Consider the following 14,804-nt stretch of genomic DNA (forward strand, 5'->3'; position numbering starts at 1 on the left):
TCTTCGAAGAATTGTATACTCTCATAACACAGATCGAATCAATTATTAATTCTAGGCCTTAAACTTCATTAACAAATGATCCTCATGATACCGAGCCTCTTACTCCGGCACATTTTTTAATTGGTCACTTATTCACAACCTTACCTGATCCTGATGTTAGAGATGTTGCTCAGAATAGATTGAACAGATACCAAGTTGGTACAAAGGCTCAACAATCAGTTTTGGGACAAATGGTCAAGGGAATACGTGAACAGCTTACAGCAAAGGCAGAAATGGAAGGAATCGATTGTTTCAGTGAAGATTGGATCCTTGGTGATACTTAAAAATGAACACTCACTTCCGTGCCATTGGAAATTGGGAAGGATAATACAGGCTACATCCAGGTTCCGATGGAATTACTCGTCTGGTTACGGTGAAATGTGGTAATAGCGTAATAAATCGTGGAGTGAATCAAATTTGTATATTGCCGATTGACAATTAATTGAAGACTACAACCCTATTTTTAATGTAATGTTTTACAACGTTTTTTCAAGAATTTACTTCGTTTGATTGCTAAATCTTATTGTATTTTCTCATTTGGCTGTGGCAGCTATTCTGTTAACTTTTCTACAATGTTTTAATTTATTAATTTAATTTCATTTTGGAGATGCGCAATGCACTTCGTGAGCTTTATGTGTAACCAGTTGTCGGTTAGGTTTCAATGCAAGCGTATGCAAAAATAAAGTTCTAATTTCGTCAGTTTACCTATAACCTTTTCCTACCGGCAGCAGAACAAGTACATCATATCATTCTCAACATAGAGATTAATCAATTTCCATGTGATTGCGTTGAAAGGAATTACCACAGGTTAAATATTTATACTACAATTGTACAAATAATACGTATTTCATTATAACAAATTAGTGTGGCACTCTTTATTTGGTGGTGCGTAAGTACCTAAAAATTCTACAATAAATAACGAATATCAACAAGGAATAAATGGAAAAAATTGATTTACGTTGCTTTAGCTTCGATGATGTCCATTTTCCTGAGAACGATGTGTTATTGGAAGTGTTACGACGATGTTGGCCATTTCTTGCGGTAGCGCTCCGAACAAAGATTGCTAGCAGATAGCGACGATAACCGGACTTCCGACAAAGGGGATGATTTTCGTTACTTGCACGATGCAGACGATGGGGACGATGACGAGAGCTTTCACGGTGATGGATAAATTAATTTCGAAGAGATTAACATCCATGTCACCAAAACGGTTAAAGATGGCCGTACATATTATCTAACAAACTGACTTTAATTTTTAAAAAGGAATCGAATAAAAATGGGGACCATGATCGAGAATCTTGGTGTGTTTTGAAAATCCCACTTACTTACGTTGGACCCAAGTGACACGGGATAAAGAAGGGAAGCTGTTGTCGCTTTGTCCGCACGCGCGTTTCTCTGTTCATTGTCCAACTCTAGAGCGAAGGGCTAATTACCCAAATGCTTCACCAGTCGATTTCTACATGTCCATTCAGATAAAACCGTTACTGTTTATTAATCTAAGATATTTATATTATATGTGCACATTATTTTCGATATAGGTACTACACCAACACGCCATCTGTTTTTCCATCTAAAGTGTAAGTTGGACTTTTAGTCGAGTACAAAGTACCGTTTGCAAATCATCTACAATTGATACTTGCACAGTATAAGTTCCCTAGAAAAGCAAACTAACGTCTGAGCAGTAATAGAAGTGATACCAACCGGTGTATTGATTCCTAGCGTAGTTCCCCAAGTAAGGCCAACTCCAATGGTGCCTTTATATATGGGACAGTTTATCATACTGCACAGACTGTTTTGATATACGAGGGCAGATATGTCCAACAAAATAAGTCTATATACTGATATTACTGGTTGCGTTAAAGCATTTCCAATATCGATAACTGCAATAAAATAGACATCACTGTAAAAGTAGGTAGGTATGGTAAAATTTTGCGATTCCACTCACTAGCGCTAAAATTTAAGGCAAAATTAATCGGGGAAGAAATCTTGAATTGACATGGGGTTATCGTGCAGTTATTCACATTGAATTGGTCTATCCTAACACCGTTAATGTTAGTTGCACCTAGAAGAAAACGAAACTATTATAAAATAGGGATTTTGTACGATGTAAAAAATACACATTGAGTAAGGCGTCTCGGCGAAGACACCAAAAACCAAAGTGGCAAAAATGATGAAAGATTGAAGAGACATTGTGGACGACTAAATGGCATCATGCTGTACGAGTTAATTTATATCAAAAACGATTTAAACAAAATATTATTTTTTGAGGATATTTATTTTAGCATACCTATCTGTTTCTAACCAAGAAAAAATATTTAAACATATGATTTATATAGCTTTACGCTGTATTTAAGCACAAATAACAGCGAACTTTTAATTAAAAAAACATCAAAATCAGCCGTGACGTCGTTATATAAGCATAAAAAATAACGGCGCAGACCTTTCTTAGAAAAAAATAAAAATACCTATAAAATCTTACTTACATAGGCATGATTTATTATAAGGTAACGTTCCTACATTTATAATCTGTTTGGCTTAGAGTCTAAATGTTTAAAAATGGAACAGTTTTGCTGTTTTTGACATGTTCAACTGAAGTTTTTCTCATCAACCCCCCAAATATGATCTTCCGTCATACTTCCAGGTTACTGGCCTTGGTAACGTGGCTAAATTCCATTATGTCTTGATGAAAGGGTTGTCCTTGTTATTCCGAATAAGGTCCCATATTATCCTTAAATTAATCTAAATGAGAATCTAACCTGTGCATCTTTAGAGACATTTTATACTCGAGGATGCAAAACCAAAACCCGTCAGCTCGTCATAATTTTTAGCTCTATGGTTTCCCAGGAAACACTGAACGGGAAACCATGGACTATTGCCTTAAAACTGTTCCAGGATTTTTTTCCTCTTTGCTAAGTAACCGCGGGAAGATATCACCCTCCATTTTTCTTTTTATTTGAGGGAAAACAAAGATTCCAGCTTTAATTTTCGCCCCTGAAAGCTTTCAATCAAATTGCTATAACTTTTGTAAAAGCAAATATTTTCCATGTCTAATTGCACTTTTTATTTATTTTTGCTTATTATAGTCAGAATATATTATGTAAATCTTATGGGCAAAAAAAAATTATTTTTTTGTTGACCTGTGAATCTACCTATATACCACCTATACAGAGTGTTACCTATTCTTACACTATGATGTTACATAGAAGTATGGGAAAAAAATTGGGTGGTAGGGGGATCAAAACATGCATTTTTCCAAATAAACTGAGGGTCCAACGTGTTTCGTTTGGAAGACACCCCCACAAAAGTGGTGACATTTGCATTTCTTCTTTAATTTTTTTCTCAGCAACCACATGAGTTAGACAGACTGGTGGCACGTCTAAAATAGGTTTTCGGATATGCCCTTGCCTTCAAGTACATCTTGATGACCAAAAGATCGGTCTTGTGATAACTCCAGTTACAGCACATGAAACGACAATTACAAATTCATGGGGTTAGCAAGTTGGCAATTAAAAATGTATTGGAGAAGGTTTGACACCGCTATTATTTTCGTGCTCGAGTTAGACGAGAAACAGGCAGACAGACGGACACACAAAACCATCACATAAGGAGAACTTCTTTCAAAAAATCCCCTAAAAACTTAAAAACTCAAACCCTCTATTTTCCTGTAATCGCCGTGGGCATGCAATACTCTACGCTACTTACCCCAAGCCAGCGGGTGACATATGTTGAAAGTCAATGGCTTTATGGTTCAGTGGTGTAGAGCATTGGACTATAAATCCGGAGGTCGGGTGTTCGAACCTGAGTTGAGGTGAATTTTTCATCTGTGGCAGAGATGGAAATTACCTTAGACCAGTTTCGAGCATTCTGCCGACTACTTCGAATTAGGTTTTCCTGCAGTTTTCCTAATTCGTAAGGAGTAGTATAGATAGAACAACTTAAGACCTTCTCCAGAGGCACCACTATAAAGCTTTATGCGGGTCACTCTGTAATTGGGCGCAATAAGCCTGTTGAGGGAGGGCCCATAACAAGAGAGGGATAATAAAAAAATAAATAAATTACATGTAATCGTACCAATATCTTCTATGGTTTCTGAGATCCCCATGATAGACATCCTTATCTTTGGCACAGTGAATATTTTTATTTATTGTATTTTCAGGAAAATTGTTTTTGACCTCTTACAGAATTTATTCAATGGAATTTGGATGTCTTAGACAATATTGATTACGTCAATTTTTTATTGGTAGGTACATAATTGAAAATTGATTTGCTTTTGATTCCTGCTTTTATTTTGTGCATCTTTTTCTTTTCCTCGAGCATTCAAAAATTTAAACGATCCTTTCAAACGGCGCCCAAACCTAAACCCCTTAAATTCATTACGTGTTTGCGTCCTTTTGGACTTGGGTGTGGCGGTGTGCTCTTTTTTTAAGAAAAGATTCTGCAATTGTTTCCCATACTTAGAACACTGCATTTCTCGACAATGGTCACACAACGTTGAAAAGACCGGTTCTCTTCCGAGCTAAGAGCAGAATTTCTAACTTTGACAAACGACGCTGACAACAAATTGCGTTGCACGTCAATACCATATTGAAACATTTTGCGAATCAATTGTTTGTGGTCAACAGTATCAAACGCACTCGAAATCAACAGCAACCTCACTTAAAAGATGCTTATCAATCGCAGAAAATGCCTCGACAATATAATGACATAAACCTTATCAGTAACAACATTTTCAATGTCACCCGAAATCTGAAAAAAATTAAACATTAAGTAAACTATTCTATAAAATATGATTATTAAATACGGTTATCATGTATGGTAGGTATTTACGCACAAAGCGGCCCATAAAAATGCTGGCAATAATTTAATTTTTGGAGTTTGGATAAGAAAAACTAGTTGTCGGGTAAAATCCTGACTTGACTTTCCGACTGCTTTTAATACAGTCATGGGAATTTTCTTTGGTTAGATGGTCACAGTATAGCATTTAGAAAATGCCCTATGGCGCCTTTATTTCGAGTTCAAAAATTATAGATCTCATTAAGACACATCTTTTTTGTAATTAACATTTTTCACTCCAATGCTTACTTTTCGAGAGAAATGCAAAATTAAAAAAATAATTTAACTTTTCAATTTAAAAAGTTCTCAAAAACAAGAAACTCACAAAAAAACTGTAATGACCTTTTAATTCTGTATGTGAAAAAATGAAAAAAAATGTTCAAGCCGTCATGGCTCTCTTAAACTTTTGATACCCTCAACAACCGTGGAGATTGGTTACGGATCAAAACCAAAATAGGACGTTTCAGATTCCACATAGCAGCCTATATGTAACCAAATTTCGTCCAAATTGGTTCAAGGGTTATACACACCCGCACCCACACACACAGACAATTTTAGGGCCTGTGCCCTGTGGGCTTTAAAACGTCCAGAAAACGCAATGTTGGCATATCGAAAATTTATCACGATTCAATACTTTCCTTTATACAGGTATGTATGTAGTCGGAAAGTAAAAAAAAACTTGCAACACGGACATTTTTATTTTTAATGTTACAATTTAGAGTATGAAAATATTACCCCTCTCTGAATTATAAGCACCCCCTCGAAATTTTTAAATACGTCGTGTAGCACCTTAAGGTATTTTAATTCTCCGTTCAGCATTATTTGCTTATTATTTGTATTAAATTTAGTTAATTTATTTCCAAATTAAATTAATAATAAATTTCTTCATTCTATACGTAGGGTTTTGTTATAGATATATAACTCTCGCCAGGAAAGATTGCCGGTCACAGCACACCTTGTGTCGATCTGCAATCTATGTTTTTCTTAAGATGCGAGCGACTTCCAGAATAGGATCGTGCCAATGTTGAACGAAAGCCTTTTTGTTCAACATTGACACGATACTATCCCGGAAGTCGCCCACATCTTTAGAAAAACATAAATTGTACACCGGGATCAAGTGTTCTGTGACCGGCAATCTTTCCTGGCGAGAGGTTTAGGTACCATATCAAAATTGTACACATTTAAAATTAATTTTCTCAGTTATGAATGCACCAAATTACAAACACTGTATACAGGCTGTTTCGCGCAAACCGTTGCCTAAAAGTATTGACTTCGTATAAATCTGAAAATTTGCATACCCACAGTTTTTCATGATCTGTCGAAAGAAAATATTATCATGATCGTTTCACTTCCGGTTTTACCGGATGTGGATAGCAAGTTTCCCCTATATTTTATTGCATTTTCGAATTATTGATTGTGGAAGTCTTTTTGAATTTCAAGTCAACGGGGCTATATAGGTACAGAGCGCTAAAGAAAACAACAATTTTAAAAAATCTTGAATAACTTGAAAACCTTTGATGCTGGGTATAGGGAAATGTGCTATCAAACGACGTAGATTTTCATGTAGATTTCGAAAACGAAATAAATGATAGGGGAAAGTTGCTATCCACATAAGACACATAAAAGTCTAGTCCTTTTTTTGTTTCAAAAATCAAGATTTTTAATGAATTTTTACGGAACAATCCGTTTATTGTAAGGGCTATTTTTATTGTAGGAATCTCAAAAGTGTTTTTTATTTGGTTTTCTCTGCAGTCCCCACAAACCATCCTTGAAATGAACATAAAAGTATTGTCCTTTCTCATTTGAGAGAATATAAGCTTTTAAGGAAACTGACTTTTCTATATAACAATTCGTTCATTGTGAGGGCTGCAATATCTTTGTGATACCTAGTTACCTACTGCAAACATTTTCGTTTCGTTTTTATTGTTCACTCAAACCTACCGCATTACACAGCTGTAAGATAGGCACATTACATAAACTGCTACAGGAGAAAATCCTAAGGTAGGAGAGTAAGATAGGTCATAGTGTAAAGGTATACTGAATATGGAGATAAGAGGGTATAGATGGCAGCGATTACTAAAAAAGTGAACAAAGAACATTATACCAGACCCAGGTATCAAAAAATATTAGCATAGTGTAAGAATTACACTATGATATTAGGTACCCAGGAAAATATAAAAAAGAGAAGACTGCATGGTTAGGTCACTTTTAGAGAGAATGCTGGAGAGTGACTTATTGCGCAGCAAAAAAACCCATCCAAAAAAAGAAGCTGGGTAAACAAGGAATCCGAAGGACACAGTGTTAAAAAATATACAAAGCAAAAGGACAAGAAGATGTGGAAGGCTGTGATGGTCTGTAAAAAATATCCTTTTGTTCTCATTCTATACACCTTCAGATAAACCTGGAAAAGAACAGGAAGGGAGCAACCTAGGAAGCAACAATCAATATTCTTTCAGGCAGTCAGGCTGCAATGAAGGTTTTGAAAACCCACACTTGCAAATTCAAACTTTAGTCTAAGATTGCATTTGCAACATAACGCAGCTGGCAAAGGAAAAGCATGGATACAAGAGCACTCATCAGTGTCCAGGCAACATCAAAAGTGAGAAAGAGTCTATGAGAGCACTCAAAATGTGCTCAATGCTGATGTGCTTACTACACCTTGAGTCTTTAAATGTGCCCGCAGACTTAATAAACTCTAACATTTTTTATGAAACTTTATTAACATTGATGATAAATTTACAAAGATACTTAATATCATACCTACACTTATTAAAAACATACGACTAGAATTGCGGCTCAAATCTTTCATCACAACATAAGAAGAGTTACCTATTTCATATCATTTTCACTGCTAGTAAATACCAGGTAGACACCTCTTACAGTACCTACCCGAACAAAACTCAATTGATATTCAATGCAGTTACATTAGAAGAAACATTAAAGTATACATCTGTATTTTAAATCTCGCTGAACTACAATGTGTTTAATCTTCCTTTTTGCAAAATACTGTAAAAATATCGAATATTTGACGGTTACGAATAATATTCAGCCTTACATGGATTACTTTTAATTTGATAATCTTTCGCTTCATAATGTAACGGTGTTTGCGATTCTTTAGGTGCAATGGGGAAACAACACCACAAAATAAACGCTACAAATGCAACAATTGTTCCTATTAGGAGTATGAAGTCTTCAATGGACTAAAATGTAAACAAGTTAGAAATCTTAATGTACCGAAGTGAACCTACAGGTTCATCCCCCAATATAACGTTGTTGAGTAGATACACAAAATCATCGAATGGTGTAATCATATTTTTGGTTAGTTCACATTTTCTCTGGCTATTGACTGGAATAAATTGATGTTAATATTCTTCCTAAAGCGATTCTCTGATAAACAAATACCAACGGTTTAATTTAAATTGTTATTAATAAATTTATGAATCATATTTCACGTTTATCCCATAATTTTCTTTTAAAAAAGTAAATTAACCTTGATGTCCTTGAGGCTCAGGGACAACCATATACAGTACAGCGTTGCCATCGACATTTATCCCTAGAAACGGTTTTGTTTTCATTTAATAACAAACAAACGTTGGAATTGGATCTAGACCGGGCAATCACGAGTCGGAACCGGAACCGAAAAGAACCGGTACCGGAACCGCAACCAATTGCATTTTTATACGCGCCTAACTTGGAAGCGGAACCGTTATTTAAACAGTTATGATAACCGATACCGATACCGGTAAGCTCGCAATATTTTCCGTGCTGTAAAGTAAAACGTAAAAGTTCAAAAGTGAGATTTTTCGAAGCAAAAGTTGAAGCGACTTTTTACAAGTTTGTAGCAGAAAATGTAATACTTGGCAACAATGCATGCGCTTCCATTTTTTTTGTTGTGACCTAATTCTAACCTTAAAATCTTAAACTTTAAGAATGTTTTTAAATAGTATTTGCAATCATTTTCGTACTTCGCACAGATACGTAAACGGTACACTGAAAGAGAGGCAAGTATGCAATGTTTGAAAAGGTTCACTTTTAGTAGGTAATTAATGTAGGATCCGACATGTTTCAACATCTCCGGTAATGAGCGGTTTGATGGAATTCTTCGACGATGAAAAGAATTGGGGTAGTTCTGAGGTGAAAACTGGCCGTTCCTGGACCAAGGACGATTTACGGATTAAATCAAACACAGATTTGCACAAATTATGGTAACTTATACGTTTCGAATAGGGCTTTGCAGCATGTGTCTTTAAAGGTATGTGCTGGTGAAGGAGAAGAACATGCTTCTCTCAATGGAACACGAGCATAATGAACAAGTAAGACTCTTTCCCAGTCCCGAACGGTTAGACAAAGTGTTAGACTCCATGGAGAATCTAGAGGAAGTTGTTCGTGAAAGAAATCGTGCATATTACGAACTGGAAACCACCGAGCTCGGGGAACAACCCCATAAAACGGTTACAGGCCCCTTTGGACTTCCAGTTGATTATCAGTACGTATTTCTTGTTCATATTGGTAATATAGGTATACTTTGTTTCAAGGGTGCTGAACCTTTCGTCACACTATCTGACGTCATAGCAAAATTAAGGCAGGTCGTAAATTAGTAGTTGGTTTACATATTGTCACATTAACGTTTCAACTTATTTATTAAGGTGTCACTATCGTTCATCATTATTAGACCGCCCAAGTTGACAATCACTTGTAAGGCATCTGGTTCTGATAGGTTTTTTCCTGTTCTTAGGTTTTATAATGGCTAAATGGTCATGTATTTTATGTAGAGGAAGTCCGTTGGTATGAATTAAACCTTTTCAACCGTTTGTAATCACCTCATGTAACCGATTCTTTGCACATCCAAATGGATACTGCCAGAGCATCCGAAACTCTTTGAGATGAAGTGTATGATGGTTACAGAAAACGCATAGGAACATTTGTAACTTAAAGTTTGTTTAGGCAGTTCGTAAATTAATATTTTGTTTACATAATGTTGATGTGAAATTAAGTATGCTACCAATGTGAAGAATACGCGTTAAGTTGCGCGAATTTTAATGACCCTTAACTAGCCATTGCAGCATTTGCAGAAGTAGAATAGGCCATGGTAAGCCCTTCGCATTTATACATCTTACAAATTTGAGATAAAGCGTAGTCATTATACCACTGGCTCATTGAAATAACAACGCATACATACAGTTTCTGTTCTTTTGCCACACAGTTGAGATATTCGCATAAGGATCTTGAATATCTTCTGATCCGATTTATTTAAAAAAAACGCAATTGTGAGAGAAAACAGGTAGTGAAGAAAAAACTCTCAAATGTTCATATTCAAATTGTATGTACAAAAGAAAAAACGACACTACACCACTAATCCATCTTCTGATCCTGCATGGAGTATTAGGTATATACCGGACCCCTTCACCACTTCTTTTTCTAACTGTTTTGAGAGTACCATCTTGCCAGCTTCTTCTAAAAGACCCTTTACTGTATATCCAGGTTTCGTCTAAAACCACAGGTCGTAATGGAAAGAGTGAAGTTTCGTTGTGTTTAAAGTCTCTCAAAAATTGTAGTCTTCTTTGAACTGCATAGGGCTGTTCCATTAAAAATAATCTATTGGAAACGGTGCATCTCCGCCACGTGAATTTCAGTTTCTTCAAACTGCGGGACAAAGAGGTAGCAGATATTTCTACGCCATCAAGTCGTTGAAGATTACTGTGTAAGGAACGGAGTGTAACATTCTCACCTATAAAATCAATTCAATACCTAAGTGTTCTAGCGAACCTCTTCATTCTGTGTATCGGTTCGTCATATTTACCTAATGGTAACGGGAATGACCTAAATTCATGATATGAGCGAATCGAACCATTATGCGGTAAAATTTTTAAAATACTTGTCTATTAACGGCGTTGCTGCACTGTCGACTTGCCTAAGCGTTTTTAACTTTGATGATATTTACTTCACTTTTAACACAAACTACCTAATCAACACTGGAAATCTGTCTATAACGAAAATCGTTTGACGGATTGATATTATGACAGATCAATTGGTTTATTTGTCACGACTTACGTTAATGACGTAATTTTTTTGTCTCAATCGATTTAAATGTAATGAAGAGAGAATCACATTTATGACGTCAGGTTCAGCACCAGTGAAACAAAGTATATGAACTTACAGCGAAACTGAGCATTCCATTCCAAAGGAGGTAAATGCACAATGGCAGAAAGAACAGAACGTCAAATGTAGGCCTGAAGATGTTAAAGCGTTCCTACTGAAATATAAGGAAAGAGAATATCTAGAAAATAGGAGACGCCAAAGGTAAATTACGCAATTTTAATAAATTGGAAACATTTGGAAATTGATTACAGACGAGACTTTAATCACGTGATCGGTCTATTGAATAGATTCCCAAAAATGGATATGGAAGCGCTTAAAGAACAATATCCGGATGTAGATATCGAGAAGGCGAAAGCAAGTAGAAAATATAAGCCACCAGTTGTCTTCGATTAATTTTATTATTTGTTACGTAATTTAAGTTCCTTAAATAAAGCGTGAAAGCAATGATTTGTTTTTTTAGTTATTTATACCGATTGTGCAGTTAAGCACAAAACCGAAGGAAAATTTTCCACTCTTTATAAAGGACATATATACATTTTGGTAGAAGTGGTGCATCCTTTAAATACAGGAAACAACGTTTAAAAGGTTTTTTTTATTTGGTTACAGTTGGAGTGTGTAATTCTTATTACCCAGTTGTTTTTGGGCAGTCCGCCCTATTTTTTTAGATGGAGACGTAATTAATTAATATCGCGTATTAAGAGACTTGGGTTATTTAATGTCGTAAAGTGTGAAAGGTTCCACCCTGTATATACAGCTTACGACGATACATACATTTTTGAGAGTTGGCAACCATGCAATTTCTAGGTGGGAAAAAAAGTTGCCTGCGCCACCTAGAAAGCACGAACAGGAGTTACGTTTGGCATCTGGCATTGAATTTATAAGTTATAAATTCAATGCATCTGGTCTTGAATGGAGGTAGTGAACGTTTCGCTCCATAAATGTTTGTTGTTATTTTGTGTTATTTAATGCAGGTAGTAATTTTTGCATTTCTTTATATCGTATTTGTGTTTTGTATGCCGCATTTTATATTTGTTGTGTGTTTGAATCTCTGTTTTTGAAATTTACTTTGTTTAACCGCAATGCAATCATATGTGTGATACCGTTATGCTATTGTTTTTAATTGTTTACATTTTTGGTGTAATGTTTGCTTAATTTATGTTTATTGATGTTGATTACTTGGTCTTGTCCTTGAAGTTACATTCATGTAAGTTTTCATTTTATTTTAATATGTGGAAATTACCGATTCGTTTAATGTATGTACCGACTTGTTGTATGTTACTAACAATTTTCTCCGTGAATGAAGCAGTCTCGGGAAGGTGGAAAAAGAAACTGTAGTCTATATTTATGTGTTAGGGCACCTAATTCCGTGCACTGTCTTCGACATCCAACTGTAGGTTAAAAAACCCCGAAACCAGGGGCGGACTACCCATCTTGCAGGAGTGAGATTACGCTAATCAAAGCTCTTCAGTTTAGAATCTATGTGTGATAAATGAGTGGCGATTCAATAATTTCCACATATTTTGTTTTTAGTCAAATTTGCCTACAAGGCCATGTAGTTTTCCATCTTGCTTTCAACAAAAGGACTTGATTGCACCAAAGATGAGTCACATCCTGTACTTTTAACCCTTTCTCAGAATCTTGGTACCTGCTTCTACCTGACCCATTGTCCCCAAAAACTTGCTTTTAACCTTGAGTGTAACCATCCTTGTGTATATGCATTTACTATCTTTGATAACTACTGCTTAAACTTTTACAAAATATTTTGTTAATTAACTTTTGGACTGTTTTAATCAAACTGCAAGGTTTTTCTTACGTCGTACTCTTTTTATCCTTGGCAGTGACTTTTGCGAGAGTACGACACCTTTTGGCTTTGTTTGTTTTGTTTATATTAATGTACATCAACTAAATTTCCGGGTTTTCACAATCATAATAATTACGATCATTATTAAACAAACTTCTCACAATTTCAGTGTTTTATTTAAAATTCCTTCCCTACTGTGCTTCAGGTCAAAGCGTTGTCTACAACTAATGTAAGGAAGCCCTGCCTTAGATGTTTTATCACATGCCACTTTTCAAATTTAAGCGGGTACTTGTTTAGTTTTAGAGGGAATAGTCATTCGGGTGGCCATTTTTTAAAACGATGCCGGGTTTATTTTATTTCCGTGTTCTTGTAGTGTGAAGTTAGCGTAGAACCTGGGGGTTAAGTACACTACAAGTGAGTTAGTAAAGGTTGTTGAGTTAACGGAAAAAGTAATACCAAAGACTATATAGTCTTTGGTAATACCATTGTATATACAATGGTAATACTTAGTTCGATTTTGAGTAAACCAAGCAGTTGTTGCACAGTGAATCCTTTCACTGTTTGTCATTAATCAAAACTAAGAGTGTTCTACCGTCCAAAAAGCTACCAATTTTGTCATCTAATTAAACAAACCAGTTTTTTGTCATAATAAAAGATCCCAACTTCAATAAACCACTAATTACTGAAGCTCTCGGCATGTGTTTGTGGCATGTCTATATAAATGCGCCTGAATATCGCAACATTGTTATGACCAGATTTATTGGATTATTGAAAAACTGTACCCAAGTAATTAATATTTCTTTATTTAATTGTCTGTCGTCGCCTGCATTTTATAATAAATTTGTGCAGAAGCAAGTTAACTAAAGTTGTGGAAGAAGTTTAAAGCGTGTAGTCCGATTACGAAAGTTTTGTCAAGTTGAAAAGGTAGTTGTAGTAAGAAGAGGCCTTTTGTTAAGGTTCTCTTCGTATTAAAAGTTTCTACCGTCCGAACAGCCACTGAAGTTTTGTTTGTCATCTAAGTCTGTTATAAAGCAAAGTTCAAAAGCCGTCAGCATGTGCGTGTAAGTAATTTAAGATTTCTGATTTTAATTGTCAGCCGCCTGCGTGCGGAGTAATATATCAAAATCAAAATAGGCTTTATCATTGTCAATCAATTAATTCTAAGTTTATTCGAATCCTTTGTGCAAGTTGTTCAAGGTCACAGACTCTATCAAATTGAGAAGTGTTAAGTACATATTACGATTTTTCTTTATAGTAGATATCGGATGTGTACCAAGAGAGATAATAAAGTTCTAAGTTTCAATTTTAATTTTATTTGAGCTGTACTCTCATTCCAGTCTAAACCGATTGCAACCATGGCACACATTTTCTTAGGTATAAAAGGAAGAGCTGAAAAGCTTTTGGGCAAGTGTCAAAGTAACAAAAAAACTGTCAATGTTGGGCCTAATATGCTAAATTTTTATGGTGCAAATGTACAAACATCATAACGATCCCAAATACAATTTTTATTCCAACCCAAAGTTAATATTAATAAAAGAATTAATATTGTACTGATTTATTAATCATCTCAAAACAAATGTATGATACATAAGCAAGGTTATACAAACTTAAGTCAACAAAATTTGAATTCATGTTACCCCTTTAATTATTTCACAGTGAAAATTGAAGCAGAAGTTTGGTAACAATGAATCACGAGTATACATGAATTCAAATTTTAACAGTAGAGATTGGAGGGTGGGTTATTAAATGTGCAAAAAGATGGCGCTATTATTATTTTTAAATGAATCTCTACTGCAAATGTTTGGAAAATGTCTAATACTCATCACCTTTTGAAGTATAGGTTATAGATATACTAATACTAGATAAAATGGCCAGCTTGAAATTAATATTATCCTGCATAGTGTTTAAGCTGCGTAACATACATCAGGTATATAATCGACATTTAAACATAAGACATAAATTTCAGTCGCATAAAAGCAATTTTAATTTATGTCCCATAAAAAGTAATACCCGTCCAAATGCAATAATACAA

At 35.2% G+C, this 14,804-nt stretch overlaps 3 protein-coding genes across 3 annotated transcripts; 1 reads left to right on the top strand and 2 right to left on the bottom strand.

Moving 5' to 3' along the window:
- Positions 1 to 1,506: 1,506 nt before the first annotated feature.
- On the bottom strand, positions 1,507 to 2,267 carry LOC116172240. The gene is made up of 4 exons (XM_031489410.1): positions 2,157 to 2,267; positions 1,985 to 2,101; positions 1,741 to 1,919; positions 1,507 to 1,693 (listed from the first exon to the last, which is right to left on the bottom strand). Exons 1-4 carry the CDS (start codon positions 2,227 to 2,229, stop codon positions 1,610 to 1,612), a joined length of 453 nt encoding a protein of 150 aa, XP_031345270.1. The 5' UTR covers positions 2,230 to 2,267; the 3' UTR covers positions 1,507 to 1,609.
- A 5,518-nt stretch (positions 2,268 to 7,785) lies between these two features.
- On the bottom strand, positions 7,786 to 8,512 carry LOC116172352. The gene is made up of 4 exons (XM_031489559.1): positions 8,363 to 8,512; positions 8,121 to 8,218; positions 7,928 to 8,072; positions 7,786 to 7,878 (listed from the first exon to the last, which is right to left on the bottom strand). The coding sequence occupies exons 1-4, from the start codon at positions 8,445 to 8,447 to the stop codon at positions 7,856 to 7,858; spliced, it is 351 nt and encodes a 116-aa protein (XP_031345419.1). The 5' UTR covers positions 8,448 to 8,512; the 3' UTR covers positions 7,786 to 7,855.
- A 214-nt stretch (positions 8,513 to 8,726) lies between these two features.
- On the top strand, positions 8,727 to 11,418 carry LOC116172351 (39S ribosomal protein L47, mitochondrial). Its single transcript, XM_031489558.1, has 5 exons — positions 8,727 to 8,873; positions 8,925 to 9,077; positions 9,125 to 9,358; positions 11,032 to 11,172; positions 11,223 to 11,418. Exons 1-5 carry the CDS (start codon positions 8,803 to 8,805, stop codon positions 11,362 to 11,364), a joined length of 741 nt encoding a protein of 246 aa, XP_031345418.1. The 5' UTR covers positions 8,727 to 8,802; the 3' UTR covers positions 11,365 to 11,418.
- The last annotated feature ends 3,386 nt before the right edge of the window (positions 11,419 to 14,804 follow it).

This window comes from Photinus pyralis, unplaced genomic scaffold, assembly GCF_008802855.1.
Source record: "Photinus pyralis isolate 1611_PpyrPB1 unplaced genomic scaffold, Ppyr1.3 Ppyr1.4_LG5, whole genome shotgun sequence".
NCBI classification, from domain to species: Eukaryota; Metazoa; Arthropoda; class Insecta; order Coleoptera; family Lampyridae; genus Photinus; species Photinus pyralis.